The 22,559-nt window shown below is 36.1% G+C and overlaps 1 protein-coding gene across 1 annotated transcript; it reads right to left on the bottom strand.

The window, feature by feature from the left end:
- Window positions 1-35: 35 nt before the first annotated feature.
- pan2 (poly(A) specific ribonuclease subunit PAN2) lies at window positions 36-22,352 on the bottom strand. Its single transcript, XM_007235715.4, has 26 exons — window positions 22,250-22,352; window positions 19,413-19,704; window positions 17,627-17,796; window positions 16,737-16,857; window positions 16,283-16,360; window positions 15,853-16,123; window positions 14,064-14,409; window positions 12,571-12,667; window positions 12,210-12,329; window positions 12,005-12,124; window positions 11,570-11,698; window positions 10,225-10,424; window positions 9,174-9,322; window positions 8,828-8,931; window positions 7,948-8,046; window positions 7,442-7,524; window positions 6,623-6,764; window positions 5,524-5,661; window positions 4,838-4,897; window positions 4,651-4,741; window positions 4,378-4,535; window positions 3,814-3,957; window positions 2,472-2,651; window positions 2,295-2,388; window positions 1,292-1,492; window positions 36-968 (listed from the first exon to the last, which is right to left on the bottom strand). Exons 2-26 carry the CDS (start codon window positions 19,686-19,688, stop codon window positions 934-936), a joined length of 3,606 nt encoding a protein of 1,201 aa, XP_007235777.3. The 5' UTR covers window positions 19,689-19,704; window positions 22,250-22,352; the 3' UTR covers window positions 36-933.
- Window positions 22,353-22,559: the final 207 nt, after the last annotated feature.

Raw genomic sequence — 22,559 nt, 5'->3', positions numbered from 1 at the left:
ATATTAGATGTTTGTACAGTAAAAGATCAAATATATACAGTCAAATATTTTATTCAGCTGCCTCAATATCAAAGTGTACATTAAAGTTACAAAAACAGTCAAAAAATTTCAACACACTTCATTTCCTTTTACCTACCTGGTCTGTCCGCCAATACCTTTCAGTAAGTGAAATGTCAGGTTCGGCAGGCATGTCAGTATGAAAAGCTAATGCAGAACTGTCTCATCCTAAATATGTTCCAGATTTACGCATACACCAAATGTTTTTCTGTGATGCTACAGTGACTGAACAATTAGCTTGTTTATTTTTTTAAAAGTCACTCAAAAAAAATATGCATCTAATGCATTTGAATACACACTGATATCATCTTCAAACTGGACCATTCAACATCATGTTGTGGGTAAGACCCAGTTTCAAAATATTGGCAATAATGTTTGTTGGAAATATAGTCCAAGTAGTTGTTTTAAGCTTCTTTGGGAACACTTTTAAAAAAATACAGAGCCCACTGAAAATGACTGCACCATTCCATACACCATAGCATTAAAGTGGTGTATAACAAAAAGCAGATATATACAGTGTAGGCCTAATGGGTGGTCAATATGCAAAACTCAGAAAGAAATGCAAGTAAAATACTGATGCTTGGCATTTTTTTGATTTGGTTTCAATTCTGCTTTGAATTTCTGCTTGAAAAATCTATATTTATTAGTTCATTTCAAAGGTACTCCTCTGTATTGGAGAAAAACTCATCATTTTAAAGCATTTCTCTCAAAAGCAGGATCACCTTTCCCAACAATATTCAATGTTTGTAACAGCTTGACAAAGAACTTTGTGATTAACACTCTTGTCAGTGATGCTGAGATATCCTGGATGGGTGAGTAAAGAATAGAAGTCCCTTTGGTAGGAATGTTGCAGTTGCCAGATAGGGTTCACTTTGATTACAGGCCTAGTACTGAAGGGAACACAGCAGTACCTGTAAAATACATGGGGGGAAAAAACAATTAACATTAAGGCCAAACCCCTTATAGTATACATAAAGCCTGCTTTGTGAGAAATAGCCTAAAACATGCCTTTGCATAACTAATATACATCAACATGCCACACATCATGCAACAGGAACTAGTGGTTCTTGCAGGTACCCACTGTATTAACCGCATGCCACTATCCAATTCTATCTATAAATAATAGCAGACTCTATGAGGAGAGCTTTGGAAATGTTTTAATGAAAAGCCACCACTTTTGTAAAAGTTATTTGCACCGATTCTAAAATTAGCTGTAGAAGCTGTGGTCTCGTACCTTTTGGGCTTCCCTGTCCGTCACCAGTATCGGCATCAGGCACTTTCCAGTCCAGTTTACGTCCCTTTTCATACAATCCTTTGAGCACCTTCCTGAACTCATCCTGTCCCCCACGACTCAGATCCAAGTACTTCCTGTACAGCTGCAGGGCCGTGCGAGCGTCCTCTATACTGTCGTGGGTCTCGCCCTGAATGTTTAATTCTGAACAAAGAGACACCAAAACACTCAATCACTTAATCAAATAAAACTGGAGCGAAAAGCAAAGGCAATGTTTTTTTATGCTATATTAAGATTCTTTAAGGCAGCAATTCTCAACTTGTACTCTCTTAATCTCTCAACTCAGTAAAAAAATACATATATTTTTTTTTAAAGAACTAATGCAAAAAAATAGAGAGCGTTTTCATTTATATACTCCAAAAGCAGATATATGCACAGAAGTGATTTTATTACTTATTTATTTTGAGCAGATTTTATATTTAATTCTATTGTAGTAACTTTTATATATGTAGTTGTCATGTTCCTGCTCAGTTTCTTTAAAAAATGCTCTTAAATTCACTTTGCATGCCTATGTTTTTTAAATGGATTTTTGAAGGCTATTTTTCAAAAAATAAATTTGTTTGGACAAAACAAACAAGATAGGCTAAAGTGCTACAAGGAGTGTTAGAATTGTTAATCTCTCCCAACAGGTGCTCTTTTGAAGCCGGGCAAAAAATGAAATATGAAAAAAATATAAGTCAAAGGCACTCTTGATTAAAAATGATGAAATTACTAAAAAGCATTTAATGTGTCATAACACGTTAATTTTAAAACATTGAGGCTGACGTGTTGCGGCCATCTTGGCCTTCTTCAGAGCATGAAACATTTTTTTTCATGAAATCATATTTTTGAATATATTAATTTGTTTGATTGTATTCTTTTAAAAGTGGGAAAAAATAGGTGAGTCCCGGGCTAAAACCAGTTAAGAACCTTAAGAGAACTTTAAGGAACACTGCAATGCACTTACCGAGGAAGTACCATGCAAGAAAACGCAAGGAGATCATTCTTTTCCTGGGCATGTGGAAAAGGTACACTGTGTCTATCACCTGGTCCTTCAGCACCTATAAACAACATATCTTGTTTGTGGATTTTGCTTTCTTTGTAAATAGTTCTTTATCTAACATGAGGTCCATGTAAAACTTACCAACAAGTTAATGACCCGGAAATCCTTTTGTAACCCATGGCCGACGAAGCGGACCCCGGTGTCTATTAGGAAGCGGAGTTTGAGATAAGTGGACTTTAGAGTGGTTAAGTGCTTTGAGGAAATCTTGGCATCCAGGTCCCCAGGTTTGATGCCCGAATACTGTGTCAGATAGTCAACAACCTGTTACGCAAGATATGATAGAAGAAAGAAAAAAAAAACTCAGTGACAAGTAGCAGTAGCAGTGGAGCTATCTTTATCGCCAGACTCATATTATTTCAAAAAGTGACAAACAGCAAAAAAGGGAAATGAAATGTTTACATGCGAACAACATTATACAACATAATCCAGGAAAACAGCCACTGTTCACATTTAATCTGCTCTAGATTGTTAATACAGTTATATTTATACTAATAAATGTATCTGATGTGTAAGAATTGTGATCAGATTTTTATAGATATAGACTAGATATTTTGTTTGTATCAAAAAAAACTTTGTAAGAAATAAAAGGCATGTATAGGAACAGTATTTCTGCTACATATTTATGATTTTTTTATTGTTACTTCAGAATTTAATGAATCGTCATTATATCGCGATTACAAAACTCTACATGGGACTTTTAATTTGCAATGAGGGATTCAGGAAGTTCAATCAGAGGACAAGAAATAAAAAAGACAATGGAATAAAAAGTAGAAAGACAAAGGTAGATTAAACTAGGTAACATTAATTTAAACATTTGACAGTTGTAAAGTAATGGAATATAATTAATGACTTCAAGCACTGGATTTCTCAGAGGGCCACAGCGCACCACAAAGTATTTTCACAGTAATACATTAAAGGCATGTGGTGACACAGATGGCCACAGTAGATAAATTGGCTCTGAGAACGTTTTTTTTTTTTTTTTTTTTTTTTTAACAAACCCTATGGCTAAGTTAGTTTGTTAGCTAAGTTAGCCAACCCTTTGGTGTTGCTGTTCACCTGAAAATATTAGACCTGTGTGGATGTATAATGACTTTTTAACATTTATTTAAAAGCTGTCTGAGCAGTGGTATGTTTTTTCCTTGCCTCCGTGCTCACTGGGGGTTCTGTATTTTATGTTCAATGTTTTGCCTGATTCTCTGTCATTTGATCACACTTCTGTTAAGCTGCTTTGTGACACTATACATATCAATTTAATTTGGGAAAAAAAAATTGATACTATTCTAGTCCTGTCCAGCTCATATTTTAGCCAAAACAGCAAAACAGTGAAGAGGTAGTAAACAGTATTTAAAAAACAACAAACAAGCAAAACTAATGGCCAATGCATGGTGAACACACACACACACACACACACACACACACACACCTGCTCCTGTGTTGAGATGTAGTCATCAATGAAAGGAACTCCTTCATTGGGCCCCTGTCCCCTCACACATGTAATGCGAGCCACAGACATCTGACTGGGCTTAATGGTGGACTTGGTGCCGTCACTCCGCAGCTCAGCCTCTTCCTAAGCAAGCACCAACACAAAGACTTATCAGTGGATGTCACAGACACAAGGGTGGACAAAAACGAGTTAAAGTGCTGAATATTCTTAATAATTAAATGTTTATTGCTCTTTAACAGGGTGTAACTGCATTATTATGCCGTTGCACTGTAATTATATCAGTGGCAAAGAAATGCCGGGTCTTAAAATGGCAATGATATAATTTATTACAAAAATATATTATCTCTTATAAAATAGTTATCGTTCGACAGACCTACACAAAGAATGATACACCACTTATGATATGATAAAATCAATTATTATTATACTAAAGTGAAATATTTAATATTATTAAATTTAGTAAGTTATAAAACTAATCAGCTAAAAACAATATGAAGTTGAACCAACATGATCCTAATTTTGCATTATCAGTGTCTGACTAACCTGGTTCAGCGTGACAAACTCTGCGTCCAGTCCCACGAGGTCTCCGGCCTGTGGCATTTCACTAACCATGAGAGGGATGAAGGTGGCGTGACTTTTCCTCTGTTTTCTAGCCAGAGAGGCTTCGGTCAGCAGCACACTGGCTTCAATAGGGTTTTTAACTATGAAGGACAAACAAAGAAAAGGGGGCATGGAAAGGTTTCAAAGAGGATAAACATACATTAAAATGCAGGAAGTCAAGGTGAAACACTTTAGTTTAAAGTTTAAAGGTCGTACTGCGAAGGTCATATCTGGAGTGGTAGTTCCTTTTGGCATAGTAAATGATGGCAGGAACCTTCCAGCTCACGTCAAACTGAGCTGCTTCAGTCTGGCAGATACAAGAACGTGATATTAATGCTCAGAATACAAAACACGAAACAACTAACTAAATAACTTCTTCTAATGTGCCCTTATATGTTCTTACCTTATCTATGGGCTCAATCAAGAAGTCATTAAAGAGATACCACTGCTGATGTGTTACTCCCTGTACATAAAGAAATGCAACTGTCAACTTTCCCATTTAAGAGGAAAAAAACGACAGATTTTGCCATTGCTTTTAATTATGCCCATCCATCTACATTTACATCCATCAATTTGGCAAACTTTCTGATGAAGGTATTTATACTAAAAATCTAAAACTTCATTACCTACAAACATGAAAATATAATATAATGTAATTTAACATTTCTGTAGATATATATATATATATATATATATATATATATACATTTAACTTACTGTAACGTATACATTTATTTCCCATAAAGTATGTATGTGGGGCCATACCTCTGTATCTTACCCTCAAACCACATTAGTTAGTTACTGAACCATTTATAGCATATAGTAGTAACTCAATCATTAATAGTACATATTAAACCATTTATGGCAAACACTAGATCATTTATAGCAGTGGCTGAACCATTTACAGTAATAAATCAATCATTAATAGTAGTTGATGCATAATTTATAGCAACCACTAAACCATTCAAAGCAATAACTGAACCATTTATGGTGGACACCCAATAACAGGTTAACAAGTAAACCTTTTCTCATATTTTACACAGATTTTCTATAATAACCTGAACTGAAATTGTGTTCAGTGTCTCTTACCTCTTTCCTCTGATGATAAGTTTCCCCTACTTTAATATGGGCTACCAGGTTTCCCCCTGTGCGGGCATCAAGGATGTGTGGCACAGTGACCACCAGGTCATACACAGCAGCCCCCTCTGCCTCTTCTGCTGCACTTAACTACAGGAAGAAAAATTACAACAGTAAAAATACGGTATAAAAAAGTCATACATGATGGATTAAGCTGAAACTCCTGAACCAATAACAAATTAGTTTATTTAATTAAAAGAGTACACAGAGACAGACAAATTTAGTGATGCAAAATTAATAACATTAAACTATATCAACATATCAACATTTTGAGATTCAATAATAATAATAATAATTCATAATTATTTTCTATTTTTGGTATTATATTCTATTTTAAAATGGTATACTAAGTATACTAAGTGATTTTAACTTCTCAAGATGTAAACAACAAATATGTGGGTTCAGTTTTCTGTCCTTAATTTATCATATTGGTTTTATTTTAGTTAGTGACTAAATTTGTATTGCTGGGTTCAAACACATTTTAAACAATACATTTCCATGATTTTTCATGACCTTTCCGTGCCTTCAAGGCAAATATTCATGACATACAATTTTTAAAACATCAGTGCAGACATAGACAACAAAACCAAAAAGCAACCAAATATATATATATAATTAAAATTGATTATAGTAGGTCTAAAATGAATCAGATAAAATGTTGACACACAATCTTTAATAATAAAATGTGTATCAGATTCTGAGAGCTCTATTGTGTAGGCTAAATTACTGAATGAACTCTAAGCTGACATATTAATTAGCTCAAAATTTTCTCCATCGATTATTTGAAACACAAAGATTTGTAGAGAAATTTCTATTACTTTTTCTGAACTTTCTGGGTATTTTTATTTTTCCAAAACTTATCCAGGCAAAAAAAAAATTCCATGACTTTTCCAGATTTTTCATGCCCGTACGGACCCTGGTATTGGTATTAGAATTATATTAACAGGGCAGCAGTAGTCTAAAAGTTTAAATCCCTTGATCTCTAGACTTTTCTAACCCCCTCCATTACTGAGCACTAATGATCTGCTGGTAATCCGAAAGCAGGTCTCACCTCCTCGCCCTCAGGCCAGCAGCACACCTCCAGCCCGTGAGTTTTACTGATGCACATCTTCAGACTGAGAGGGATCCAAACGTGCCTTAGGTCCTCTGCACGAGTGTCAAAGGTCAGGCCCTCCACATTGCACAGCTCATCCCTGCACAAAGCACAGAAAATCATTAATAAAGAATTATTTTAAACTGTTGACTAGGCTACATATAGTAAGTGGGATTTAGTTTAATTAAACAGAATAATTAAAAACAAGTCTGGTTACTAATGTGTACTTTCTAAGCACCAGGCAAAATTATCAAAACCTGATGAGCCCACCTCATCGGAAGGCTACTAGGACTATTATTTATGTAATATTTATTTATTTATAATAAATATTTTGTTGTGTTCTGACAGAAGAGGGTATTGCGTATGTACATGTAGACATAGTCACAACTCTGGGGTGGGAAAGGGTTTAGCTTAGGGATGGATAGATAGCTAAGTGACAAAACAAAAAATAAATATAATAAAGGATTTCAATTTATACTTGAATATGATCACTAATAAAAAAAAATGTGAATGTGTGTTTATCTATTTGTCTAAATGTCTGTAAAGGCAAGTATAATGGAGTGGGTAGTGTTTGATAAATATATATATACATATATATATATATATATATGTATATATATATTTATATATAACTTATCGTTAGGCTTTTATCAGAGATGCTGGGTCTGGGATATGCAGATCTGTTGTTCTTCTGTTGATACATTGTTTATCCTATTATATCCTATTCATCCTATGATAGGTGATAGTATGTGTGAATATGTGCATAGTGGCACTTACTCTATACACCACTCTGTTGGCATTGGCTCCTTAGGTTTTGGGGGCTCTGCTGCCTCCTTCTTCAGGGCCTTGTTGAAGGCATACTGCATGGCAAAACATCAACACAAGGTTAGTGCACCACACAACTATACTAAGGACACTAAACTGTCCTGACAATTAGTGGAATTAATTTTAACCCATTTTCTCTCTAACTTAGAAGGCCAATTGCCCAACCCACCCATCAGGTCTCCACCTAGCTCTAGTAATGCACCCAACACTAAGAGGGTAAAGCACTCCGGCAGCTGATGACAAACAGCATACAAACCCATAATTTATGATAGTTTTTAAGATAAATATGTGCAACACAAATATGTGGGTTTGGTAAGCAGTAACTCATGCCCTAAACCGGATATTACTGATTTTTACTCCCAAGCCCATTGAACAGGGAAAATCAACATATTTTCTTCTTTGGCAAAAAACAGGGTTGTATATATGCTTTGTGAAATGTGAAAATGTGAAGAGCTGACCTCTGCTTGAGCCTTCCAGAATTCTGCCTCTTTAACGCTGTTCACCTCACAGTTTATTACCAGGACGTCTGGCAAACAGCGGATGTTTCGGGTCTGCACCTGCATAAACACAAAAAATTATGCACAGTCAAGTGGCTATAGAAAAAGTCAACTTGTGAATATGGAACTAAAGGTTCCCAAATTATACATTTCAGCTTCATCTACAACCTAATAGTTTAAAAACAATTGGCAAAAATGTCCAGAACTTTGTATGTTTTGTGCAAAAATAATTGCTGTGATTGGGATCAGAGTATGAAACATTTCTTCAGATCGCTGAATGGTAAAGCAGTTTAAAAGTTATGTGGATGTGTTGTCCAGATTTTCTTTTATTCATGTATATGTACAAATGTTTGTGGACACACCTTTTAATGAATGAATTCAGCTACTTTAACTTTTGAAAGAGGTGCAAACGCACACACACAGCTTGTATAGTCCCTGTAGAAAAGTACTCCCAATACAACACAAGTACACCTTTTGGCACCATGTCTAATGACAGGCAAGGGCTAGAGCAGTTTTACATTTATATTCTGGGTTCAGTTTGGGAAATTTGGGTGAGGTGAGGTGGTGAGGGTTATTCAAAATCCTGACCTCACTTAATGAGCTGAATTCAATGAAACGTTTTGCCAATAATATTTACTGATACAAGTTTGTAAAGTATGGTATTTAAAAAATCTTTTAGGCTAAGTCCCCAGTGCAGTGTGGGTAATAATTACTTACTTAATTACTCAATAACTGTAAGGGTGGCTTGGCATCAAATGAAGTTGAGGTTTACAGGGTAAAAATAAATCACATGGATTTTAATGGGTGGACTAATTGAATTGAACTGAGACAAAACACTTACTGTTGGTTGATATTTCTCACAGTTTTCACACCAGGCCTGAGTGCTCTGCTCCAGACAGATGCTGTTCTTCAGGATCTCAGTAAATTCATACTCCTGGACCTTATCTACAAAAAATATTAATTCATTATTACTTCTAGCATAATGTGTACCCCTTAACAATGAAATAAGAGTCTCTCACACTAAGATTAAATATTTCCTGAAGTATTTTTTGCAAAGTACCTAAAAATAAACTAAAAAAAATGGAATTGTAAAAATGTGCAAATGTTATAGCTGACTTGTGGCTAATGTTGTGTAATGTTGTATATGTAATGTTATAGTTAATGTTGAGTAGTAAGGGTGTTCTGACCAGCAGAGCTCTGCTCAGGGTAGTGCATGGTGAAGAGCAGAGTGAGAGAAGATCGCACTGTCTCTTTCCCACAGCGACACAGACTGCTGTTCTCCACTTCACAGCCAAACAGCCGGCCAATCACAGACTCCCCTGATGAGCCCAGGGAACTACAACACAAACACACACACAAACTTAGGAGTCAGAGAGAGCTTTTACTATTAACAAAAACAGATTTTTGTCAATAAAATCTGAATAAAAGAAAATTGAACTTTTTATGCAATGGCATTGGGCGAGATTTAAACACATCAAACACACAATATTCATATTTTCTCACACCACTAGTGGGCACTTTTAACCAGTTAGCAAAAGTACATAGATATTCACACTACAGAACAGAGGTAGTGGCCCAAATCATTACTAAATAATATAACACACTGAAAAAAATATACATCAACTGTTAATTAAATACACGGCTCTGGAAACAATTAAGGGACCACTTTAGTTTCTGAATCAGTTCTGATTTTGCTATTTATAGGTATATGTTAGAGTAAAATGAACATTGTTGTTTTATTCAAAAAAAATATGGCCAAATTTCTCCCAAATTAAAAAAAACAATATTGTCATTTAGAGCATTTATTTGCAGAAAATGAGAAATGGCTAAAATAGCAAAAAAGATGCAGAGCTTTCAGACCTCAAATAATGCAAAGAAAATGCCAAGTTTCTATTTATAAAGCTTAAAAAGTTCAGAATATTTGGTGGAATAACCCTGGTTTGTAATTACAGTTTTCATGCATCACAGTTTTCATCATCTCCTCCACCAGTCTTACACACGGCTTTGGCAAACATTCAAGCAGCTCAGTTTGGTTTGATGGCTTGTGATCATCCATTTTCCTCTTGATTATATTCCAGAGGTTTTTAATTTGGTAAAATCAATCAATTTTTATCAGAGATGTATGTATAATATTTTTTTCATGGAAGCCTAAAATCACTAATGTGTAAAATAGTGGCCAATATCATAATAAAACACTGGGGCTCTTGGACAGAGCTCCACAATGCGGCCCTCTCTCACCTGCTGCTGGCTCCTCTGTAGGCCTGAGGACCCTCCTGCTCCTGGGTCTCCTGGTGTAGTTGTGTGAGGATGAAGCGGTTCCAGCTCTGGATCAGACGACCTAGTCTGGCCTTCCCTGTCTGCTCATCCGAGTCTGCTAAAATCAGTCCCAGTGCCGAGGCCTCAGGGATGGTCCTGAAGGCTCGGAGAAAATTACTGGCCTGGAGAGAGAAGACATAGTTTCTTTTATATGTATAGGCATATTCTTTGTGTGTATCTAAGTTAATGTTGATGTCATAATGATGGTGCATCTAAAGATATCTGAGAAAAAAAATAAAAGGGTTTTCTAGGTCATACTTCCATCTAAAAAAAAAAAATCTTATAACTGTCCCAAGTGTCTTTTCTGTTAATGACTAAAATGATGTTACTCTTTTAGTAATCCAAGCATTTAATCTACTATCCATCTTAATAGGTTTAAAAAAAGGATACAATCTAAATAAAGCTTGTCTAATCTCTTTAGAGAAGCCAATAGAAAAGGACTCTCGTATATAAAAAATAATCTGTGATCTAGTTAATTTTCTACAGTCTACGCCTGTCATGATTAGATAACTATTTTTTTTTGGACAATACAGTCTCAGAAATAATTATGATAAACTAAAATACTGTCATACTATAAAAACAGTATAAAAAATGTATACCATCGATATAATAATATAATAGCATTGTCATTTTTTACACTCTTTTAATGGACAATACAATAACTGCATACTTTTTTCTTCACCTGTCACAGTACACTTATGGAGGTGCCATTAGTGATTTATTGATCATTGTGTGACTAGTTCAAAATAGGCCAAGTTTATTTGTATGTAAACTAATATACAAGAAAACACAATGAACAATATCAAGGTAATTAAAAATAATTGAGTTAATGTCAATTTATTGCATGATAAATCAATAACCTACTTATTGCTACAGGCCTAATACAGTCATCATCTTTATTCATCAATGTCAATATTGAGCATAGATAGTACTCTTTTTAGTTTTTTACTAGAACTACTCTCCATTTTACAAGAATCTGTGAGTTTTTGCATGTTAGACACCCTTGCATATAAAATGAGACAAGTGACAGAACCTAAACATTTCATGGTGGCTTTAGGACCATTAAAATGCATTTCTGGAGAATGATTTCAAGGAAAGGGCTCCAAATACACTGCCCTATAAAAAGACTGTTACAACAATTCCTGTAATACTGGAATATTTAATGAATGTCATACTTGTTAAACAGCTGAGAGAGTGTAACATAATATTGCATGATATTTTACATTGTATTAAAAAAAATCCTGAACAGTGAGGGGTGACAAGATACCTGGCAGGGGTCTCCTCTGCTCAGATCCAGCATGTGAAAGAGGAATCCAAGCTCACAGGCCAAACAGAACTCCTTCTGGCACAAGTGGTTCTGCACCAGGCACCTGATTGGCTCCAGGAAATACAGCACCTTCCCGCCACAGAGAGAAAAATTAATCATTAACCACAGCAGTAAAATGAGGGACCGTTCCCTGCGAACACTGTGAATTTCCAATATTCCTCACAAAACTCCAAAGGGAATTTGTGGAATATTAGTGATGCATGAAGAGATATGAAAACGTCTTTAGGCAATTCCTGAAGTCAAAGTCCATAAAAGACAACAAATCTCTTACTTAGAAAACCTGAACTGAAAGCCTAACTGCCAAATTAGCAAAGTATTATGCAAATTCAGATAAAATGATCCTTGTGATTTGTGTTGTGTTGAATGTGGACACACCTGGATCATGCAGTTACAGTAAGCATTGGGTATGTGAGGCTCCAGTCCAGCGAATAAAGTCCTGTTGTAGTGTTTAAAGTCAAAATCTTCCAGTCCCAGTTTGGAGTATTTGATGGTGACCTGACAGTGATATACAAAAGTCTTAAAGGCTTGAATTTAATGCAGCATAATGAGTAATTATCTATAATCAAACATCATAATTTACCTTTCTGAACTTCTTTGGCACCATGTAAAGATGAGGCTCCTCATCTCGACCGATTGGAGACTCAGGGACTTGGTTATAGCTGTCATACTCCAGCTCCACCTCCTTTATCTTATAGGGGACCTACAAGATAAAATACACATATATAAACATACAAAATACATGCTGAGAGATACATGTTTGAGACATTCAGAATCAATATTTTCTTAATATTTGTATATGTAAAATATATGTATTAAATAAATATTAACACAATAATAAAGACTAATAATGAATCTGGTCTCAAAAGTCAAGCAGGCAATGTATAATAAAATACAATGCTGTAAAATCTAAAAGTGTAGTCAGAGACTGTATTGTCATTTACCTGATTTCTGGGACGAGTGCGAGGGTTAGGGGCATATCCAATAAATCCTACTGTCTTCATTGTCCTTAGAATCTCTGGGTCCACGGGTGGTGCTCGTCTACAATAAAAAAAAGGAATTGATTTATAAATTTCTGTGTTCGTTACCTGGCATTAGGCATGGAGCTAACAGGTTCGTGTTTATCAGTGTAAGTGATTAACCGCTTAACATGCCAGCCATTTTTGGCATTTTCTGCCTGAAATTGCACACCCAAATCTTGAGGCCTTATACTCAGAACATGAACTAAACAGCGTTTCATGAAGTATTGTTTCAGTAGTATTTCATGCAGCGTTTCATGAAGTATTGCATTTAAGGTTTCATTAGAAAATACTAAATATATTAAATATATTAAATTCCAATGTTAGAGTCTATGAATTTAACAGTCCTTGTTCTTGAACATTTTCTACAGTTAAAACTGGTGCCAAACCTGTGTCATCTCAAATTACCTACTGTAAACATGAAACAGGCTGTTTCTCAACATGTTTTTTTTTTTTTTTTTTTAGAATCAAACATTTAAAAAAAAAAAAATCTTAGGTTAATGTATTATCTACACTTAATGGCAGCATTGCATGGAGTTTCTGTGGGTCTCTAAAAGCCCTTTGGACACCTGCAATGCTTTTGACCAGGCAAGGTCTCGGGTATCTCAGGTTTGTGTTTCCAAGTTTTAGGGGTTCATTTTACATTATTTTTTTTGTTTTTCTTTTTTATCTTTGTCCTGTTGCTTATTACACACAAAGGAGCACTGCTAACGACTGGTTTGAAGGAAAAAAGCAAGTCTTGTGTTGTTTTGAAGGGGTAAGTGCTGGTGTGATCTGTGTGCTCTGTTTTTTCTCTATGCTACTTTCGCTTTCTCAAAGAGAAAAAAATGCTGTTTGGAATAACTTAATAAATTATTTTGATTCTAATTCAATAGTTGTACATTTTAGAGGATATTGTCTACCATCATCGTAATCCTCAGAGTCAGCCCATTTGATTGATTTATAATTATGTCCTATTTGGCTAAATATGGCTGTATGAAAAATATGAATTCATAGTGTAGTTTTTCCAGAAAAAACTTCCTATGCAAAATATTCTGTACCCAAAAGATTTTAGAAGCTGAGATTCTGAGCTTTAAGATTGTATTGTGGTTGCCTATATTGACTATGTAGACTGTCAGATAGTTTCAGAAATATAAGATATGAGGAACAAATTAAAGGAATTCTGGCTTGCCAGTGGGCCAATGCATTTCTTAATCACGTTAAAAAGATTTTTTGCTAACTAGATGAAGTAACTACTTGTATAAAAAAAAGATGGCATTTTGACTGAATTTAAATGACATTGATGCGGTCATGGAGGCAAAATAAGAAGAAGTTTTTACACTGTTTACAATGTTTTAGACAGAGTAACAGAAGAAGAGTCAACAGATAAATCAATAGTAACTTTATAATTATAGTATATTATAACAGCTAAGTGATACCTGGGGCTGGGAGCAACAAGGTTGCTGGGCCAGTCTGAGAGCAGAGGCTCTGTGTTGGTGAGGGGCATGGGCAGCAGGGACAGAGGCACCAGCTCGTTGTTCCAGTCCAGATGTGGTAAAGAGTCCACCAGGCAGGTCAGAGCCAGTTCTGTCTCTCTGGAATAGTCATTGTAGGACACTTCTGGGGCGCTGGACCAGAGATGAACGCCTCCTCCCGAGTCACCAAACGCCAGCGCCTGCTTGCTGGAGGAAACGTCGAAGCTCATAACAAGCTGACCCACCGTGTTAACATGGAAGATATCAGCCAGACTGGCCAGACCAGTGGGCTCGCAGAACTGGCACTGCCCTGCAGGGGGAGACATTCAACACATAAAGAAGGATATTTAGAGCTCTGAAAAAAAAAATAAAGAGACCACTTAAAATGATCAGTGTCTATGATTTTACTATTTATAGTATATGTTTGAGTAAAATAAACATTGTTGTTTTGTCCTATAAACTAGTGAACACATTTCTCACAAATTCCTAATAAAAATAGTAATTGAGATCATTTATTTATAATAAAAGCATAGCTATACATGACTTGAGCCCTGCCTCTAGGAGTCTGTTTTGAACAGTTCATTCCTCAGCTGCCATTTGCCATTCCTTTTGTATTTGTAGGTCACTTGATGTCATCCTGCAGTTTCTGACTGACATTTGAATAAAGTGACTGTCAATCTCCAGAACTGAACCTTTACTGAAACCACTGTAATGTAATCAAAAAGAAGATGGATGGTTACAAGTTATAGAACAATGCTGAACTGCTTGAAGTTTTGTGCCAGGAGTATAAGGCATAAGGTTACCCAAAAGCAGTGTGAAAGACTGCTGGAGAACATGCAAAGACGCAAGAAAGCTGTGATTAAGAATCTGAGTTATTCCACCAAATACTGATTTCTGAATATTAGTATTGTTTAGTAAATAAATATGAACTTGTTTTCTTTGCATTGTTTGAGGTCTGGAAGCTTTGCTTTTTTTTTGTTGTTTTGGCCATTTCTCATTTTCGGCAAATAAGTGCTCTAAACGAGAATATTTTTATCTGGAATTTGGGAAAAAAATGTATTAGTAGTTTACAGAGTAAATTAATACTGTTTTTAGTCCACCAGGGGCAGAAAGCAGCATGTAAAGACTTCAAAAATACTAGCAAACACTGTCTTCATATTCAATGCTTCAACTTATATGTTACTCAGTATTTTCAGGAATTCAATAGCAAATTAAATACAGTTTTGATAATTGGTGGTCTATTTTCTTCTAAGCCCACTGATGGCACAGTATAATGAAGTTTTGGTTAATGGATAAAAAAGGTTTATCTTAAGGTTAAATTACTAAACATAATACAAAGTTAAGTAAAATTCAATTATAATAAAATCAAACATAAATAAAATTCAGTGGAACCACAAAAGCAGAAAAGACATGCCTATTAATGCCATATAAGCACTCAGGGAAGAAGAGGAAATCCCTGAAAAATAAAATGCATGTTAAGCTACACCATGCTAAACTATTCTGCTTGGCACCAGTGAGACGCACTATTGTCATAAACCAGCAAATAAAAACAGAGCTTATCATTTTTATTACACGCCCTCTATAAAATACAAATGAGCATGTTTCTCAGGCAAATTCTCAGGCACAATAGGTGGTAAATAGGCTTGTAAAATAGTATCTGTGCATTTTCTCCCCAAACAGTCCTTAATCTCCTAATCTGAAATATTTAAGATTATACTTTTAACAGTTACTGTTACAAATCTGCTCCACCTACCTGTCTGGGAGATGATGGCCAGGCGGGAGGTGTAGGTGGGGATGAAGCGGAGGAAGAGGGGATCCACATGCACCTGCAGAGGGGTCACGGCCCGCATCATGCGCAGGTCGTACACCATGAGGAAGCGATCACAGGACAAGCCGTTTAGACCCCGACTCGAGAACCCACACGCCGCCAGCAGGTTGCCATGCACGTCAAAATCGGACAGGCTGCCAGAGAATGCGTCAAATTCATGCTCCATTTTAAAGGTGCGCATATCTCGCAGAGACACCTGAAAACACAGAGGGAACAGACCTGAAAAATGTACTGCTGAACCTTTTACTGTGTGTAGACCGTTTACAGCACTGTGACTGAAATAGTAAAAATTTTGTTTACTTTTATAAGTCAAAACCAAAAACAACAAGAAAACGTATCATATGATGAACGATACCTTTCCAGACGTGTGTCCACAAAAAAAGAACCGATTGGACTGCCTCATGATGGCCACGCCAGGAACCTCTACAGTGAACTGCATTATAACAGAGGTGTGAGGTCAAATGGGACAGTTTAGCTATTGAAATTAACATCTTTAGAATTACAGAAATGTTTCTTTATTTATCCATCAAGAAAAAACAGCCTAAAGATTATACCATATTTTATTACTATATTAAAATAATCCGTATTTGCCTAAATATCTGCCCAAATAAAACTAACAAAACATCATACATAATAGTTCATACATAATTCTTAAACAACTATTGGCAACCAAGGCTTCAGTATGTTGGGCAAAGAAAATCCATCATTGATTTTGAAGGTGTAAATACATATATACAAATAAGCTTCATAAGATTCAAATAGCAACTTTTATAGGATAGTTTACAACTACAGAACACTGAAAAACTTACTTTCTGTGTTTCCTGAACAGTGTTTAAATCCACCTCAGCAACGTAGTTCTGTAAGCCTCCCATGATCAGTGTGTTGTTGTCAGTGAGCAGCAAGCTGTGCATGTCGGCACCCTCTTCCATCCTGGAGTGTGAACAAAAAGTCTACATTATCTACATAAGCCTACAAAAACCTACATTATTTCTATAACTACATACAGTTAAACCCCCACCCCCCCAGATCACCTGAAGGCTGAAATTAAATTGATAACCAAATATTAATACAGTTTAGTTTATTTTGTAATCAATAAAGCACATGGATCAGAATATAATTTACACATGTGCAGTTTTTAGTTCAGTTCAGTACTCTAACTATAACTGATTCTAATAATATCAATAATAAAACACATACCAGTCTGAAGTGTGCTCTAAAAACAAAATATAAAAGTGCATCCAACAATAAATTAAGCCTTACACATATTTCCAAGCTACATCATGCAATATTTTTATGTTGATATTACAGCTTTATAATTAACGTTATGCTTCACTGCACCTACAATATGCAGAAAAGTGTAGCCATTGTTGCCACTCCAGGTTCAAAAGCGAAGAAAAAACTCACAAGAACCATGTAATGCTTTTCTATCTCTCAACATATAAAATGCACAGGAAATGTGACCTATATTGGTGGCTTAAATGGGAGATTCCACGTCCTAGCTGTAGAGGGAGCCCAGGAGCAAGACAACACATGTTTTTGCATAATAAACGTTTTTTGTTTATTAGTTTTGATATTAACCATTAACAACTCCTCTCTGTTATTAACTGTACAGTTCAGTAAGCAGTAAGTAAGCACTCTACAACAAAAGTACTTCAGAGATTAAACAATCTCACACTGCAGCATAACAGGAGATACTAACGGGTAGTCGAACATGATGAGGCCTCCACGTGTAAGGCACTTCAAGTTGCTCTTGGTCAGAAACAGGACGCCCGTGTCCATGCTCTGAATGTGGCGGATATCGTCGGTCAGGTGCACCTGAAAGGACGAGTAGCGACCCATGGTAGGTCCGAAAAAGGAGCTTGCATGTCCCTGAGGTAACAGAAACAAACAAATATTTAAACATTAGACAATGTCAGGTCATGATCTGTGAGCTAAAGCTGCAGCACAACTGGGCTATGCAACAAGACAATGACCATTTCCAGAGCTCACCTGGAAGAAGTCCACTGTTTTCCACTTATACCTAGTTCATCTAAAACGTCCTTCTTGTCATTTTTTAAAGAAAACCAACTGAGCTATAAAAGCATCCACACCTGTCTTCTTCTAACTGTGAGGTTCTAGCATATTAATAACTTTATTGAACGAAAGCACATTTTAACTACTGACCACGGACCATGCATTCCCAGTAATAAAAAATTATGTTTTCTTTAATCACAGTCCATGATTTCTTAATTCTTAGGGGTCTCTGCATTCTACTAAAATATTGATTTATTATTTTTCTGTTAACTTAATTTTTTTTCTTCTTGTGTCCAATACTTTTATTAGTACATATCAGGGCTTGCAAATTTCACATAGAAAAAAATAGCACCTATTTAATTATACAAAAGCTATCTACACAAAATACTACACAAATATATATTGGCTGCTAGTACAGTCATAATGCTAGTTATTTAGCCAAAATATATAGCTAATAAGATGGAGTTAGCTCAGATGCATGGTGAAGATATAATCAGTGTTGTTTTACTATCATTTCATCAAGATGAGCACACATATGGAGACAGATAGAGTTCAAAAACTCAAGAGCCGGAAACACATTGATATTTTAAATTTCACAGTTTCTGTTTCAACCTCAATTTATCACCTTCCAAAAAGCTCTCCATTTTTAAAGTATGGATGTGAAGACTCTGATTAAAAAAACTGAACTGAGTCAAAGTAAAATTCTAGGATAAGAACCCCTGATTAAGCCAAATAACGACCTTATACTATTAATGTTACCAATGTTAGAATGGTTTTGTACTATAAACTATGAAGAATTTTTTACAATATGTACAAGGAACACCAAAAGTTAGACCCACTTAATGTCGTAATGATCTGGATGTTGGTGAAGTTAGTAAGGTGAAGAGTAGTTTGTAAGCTAATGTAGTTTTAATTGTCAAAGCGACTGCACTTCACTGTCAGGCATGACTCAAGCCCACCACCACCACTGGCAGATCTACCCTACAACCAGAAGCAATCGACAGCTGCCACTGATTGCTCCATCCTGCTGCCAACTACCCGTAAGAGATTAAACCCCCTCTCTGTGTGAATACTGTTATTTAATACTGTATTAGCTATACTGTTAATAAATTGGATCTTCCTGTGAGTCATAGGTCATAAAAGTGTATCAGTATTTTGACCTTAGAAATAAAAAACGGTACCAAACATGACCTTCTGCACTGTCTTAAGTATAATCACATTCAACGATGAAATTACAAAATTGGAATGACCAGCTGCTGCAACATCCCTTCAAAAGGATGCACATCCACTGTGACTGATGTCACCCAAGTGTCATCATCCACTTCCAATACAGTGTAACTACTGTATTAAGCATATCCAGTGTATACCTGGAAACTTCACAAACTGTCATGCGTGACTGACTGCATTTTCACAACCCTTGTCAAAGTAACAACAATAGATGGTGTCATCTGTGGTTGAGTGTGTCAGCTTACCCGGTGGTTCCCCATCCACAGCAGCTCTTCCTGCAGGTCAAAGTGAGTGGCTGTCACAGGAATGCCGACTTCTGCAGCCACGCTGTGGAGCTCAGAGTACATGCCTTCCAGCAGGTGCACGGACTCGGGCACAGGCACGGCCAGGGCGTCAGGGTCCAGCTCCACACCCTGGAGCAGAGCAGGGTCGAGGGAGGAATCCAGGCCGGGCTCCAGGCTCCCGTGCAGGCCCGGGGCATAGTCGCCCAGGCCTGGATCCAAACCCTCGAAGTTCATCATGAGGACGGAGGTGCTACTGTGGAGCACAAACAAAACATACAGTTAAAGACATACTGAAACATACTGAAAAGCACTGAATACTCAGTTCTACTGCAAATAAGGATCTTTGGAGGACTATATGTCCTCAACAGGTTAAGAGAAAGCTTCTAAAATATCAAGGTAGCTAGCTTTAAAGCTCTAAAAAGGCTCCCCTTAATTTAATAAATGATTTGCTCAGGTTAACTAAACTTCTTTAAACTGAGAAACCATTGATTAAATTGAGGAAATGGATTTTTTTTTAATCTAAGGAACTTAAATTGCACTGGGAACAATGTATTAAACTGAAGGAACAGGTTTTTAAAACTGTGGGGCAATTGATTAAATTGAGGCAACACATTAATTAAACTGAAGGAACGATTAACTAACTAAGAGAACAAATTGTTAAATTGCAGGAGTGGTAAAACTACAGAGAGTTTGATCTACTCTATACAGAATGTTGCATTCTATAAAATTGTTGTTGTACTCTTTAGCTATTTTACATTAGGATTTTAACTAAAATATTTACAGTCATTTGCTCTCAATAAGAAACAAACGTGAATGAGCTGCTTATTTAATTTAGTCTGGTCTGATTTTGAAATTGGTATCAATGTTCAGAAATGGGTCTGGGCTCTTTTGGGTTAATTACACTGAAGGAGTGATTTAATCCTTAATGCCATTAATCATATTTATGAGAGGAAAATATAACTTTTGGAAGCTTAGGTGTCTCTGTGTATATGCAAACTTAAATTTAGATTTTGACTTTTGATAACCAGCTGATCATTCAAATCAGGTCTTTTAGAGAAAGGAAGAACCAAAAATATTGCAAGGTAGGAGAAGGTCTCTAGGACCAGAGAAAGAGTATAAACAGCCAAATATATTTCTTTACATATTCTTTCACAAAAAAAGCAAACTGGCACAGCTCACTAGCTAACACACTAGAAGCTCAGCTCTGTGGAGTCAAACGCTTGTCTAGAGCTATCCTGCCTGGAGAAAAATGAGAACAGCGCTTTACCTAAGGAGCTCCTGCTGCTGCTCCTCACTGTATGAGTGTTTTTGTCCGAGTAAAATAAAAAACAACAGCAAACAGTAACGAATGGAATTAAGCAATAGCAATAGCAAAAGCAATAAGCAATTAAGCAAACAGTTTGAAAACAGTTTCTCTTGTCTCCCAGGCGAGCCAGAATCAGTCCTGGATACAAAATCATTTATTCAGCACCAGTGATAAAACTCCCCAGAACACTGGATATGAGGTTAAAAAAACATTCAAGACCAGTAACTATAGCCCTTTTAAATATATTAATAGCTATAGCTCTCCATTATCCATTATGTGCCCATTACCTGTTACACTCATAACTCAGAACCTGTTTTACATTAGCTATAGCTCCACATTATCTCTCTGTAATGTTGTCTTGTTCTGTTATTTGTTTGTACTGTGTGGGTCGACCCGAGGGGGATGGGTTTCTCTGACTTGGTTCCTCCTAGGTTTTCTTTCTCTTTATGTAAGAGAGTTTTTCCTTGCCACTGTTGCCTCCACAATTATTGGCATCTCTGTGGTGCTTGTTCAAAAATGCTTGGACCTGTTTTCTCTGTAAAGCTACTTTGTGACAACTTTTTTTTACAAAGTGCTATATAAGTAGCTAAATATGAATTGAACTAAATTAACTTAATTTAAGGCAGTAAGTCAGAAACCTAATTAAAACTCCAGTCATGAAAAAACTAATATACAATCTTATATATAGCTCTGGAATATAATCAAGAGGAAGATGGATGACAAGCCATCAAACCAAGCTGAACTGCTTGAATTTTTGCACCAGCAGTGGCATAAAGTTATCTAAAAACAGTGTGTAAGACTGGTGGAAGTGAACATGCCAAGATGCATAAAACTGTGATTAAAACAAGAGTTATTCCACCAAATATTAATTTCTGAACTCTAAAACTTATTTTATTTGCATTATTTGAGGTCTGGAAGCTCTGCATCTTTTTTGTTATTTCTCATGCTGCAAATACACGTCTCAATTTTTATTTGGAATTTGGGAGAAATGTTGTCCGTAGAATAATACAACAATGTTCATTTTACTCAAACATACAACTTTTTACCAATAAACAGCAAAATCAGAGAAACTAATTTAAAAGCTGAAGTGGTCCCTTGTTTTTTTCCAGAGCTGTAATTAATATTAAAAATACCGTGATATAAAGACATTTTCGGTCATACCACCCAGCACTACTAGGTTAACTAGCCAGCTAGTTAACCTAACTGTGTTTTAATATAATTGCCCTGCTTCTCCTCAGGCTAAAACAATATTACGCGACAATATAATATTAGTTTTTGAGTTAAAACCCCCGTTTTTTAACTAGCTATCCAGTATCCAGCCAGCAAAGCCTACAGACCGTTAGCATTAGCTCTCGTGCTAAAGCTGCACATTCCATATAAAACAGTGAATTTCAGAGAAAATAAAAACTCAAGGGCGCTGTAACTCTAGCTATAGGAATAATATAGTCCGGTGTTTCAGCACAGGCTATAAATGTGAATATGAAGGTCATACTGTGAGAATATGAAGGGAATTAGCGGTGGCTCCTCTGCTCATCACTCCAGCCATTCAAAACAACAACAATACAGCCCGATTCCGCTTCCGGGAGCACAGACTGCACGCGGGTCACTCTGCGGCACAACACCTGCTGCAGACACCACCATCACAGTCTGACCCCCTCAAAATCCAATACATCCCTTTCAGACCTGAACTAATTCCAGTGCTAAAAAATATAAGAATGATTTTTATAATATAAGAATGTTTTTTTTCTGTCTGCAATGCATTTAAAAACAATATATGTAATGTAATAAATAAAATAATAAAA

This window comes from Astyanax mexicanus, chromosome 13 (genome assembly GCF_023375975.1).
Source record: "Astyanax mexicanus isolate ESR-SI-001 chromosome 13, AstMex3_surface, whole genome shotgun sequence".
Taxonomy (NCBI): domain Eukaryota; kingdom Metazoa; phylum Chordata; class Actinopteri; order Characiformes; family Acestrorhamphidae; genus Astyanax; species Astyanax mexicanus.
This window is presented reverse-complemented; position numbering and strand designations above follow the sequence as displayed.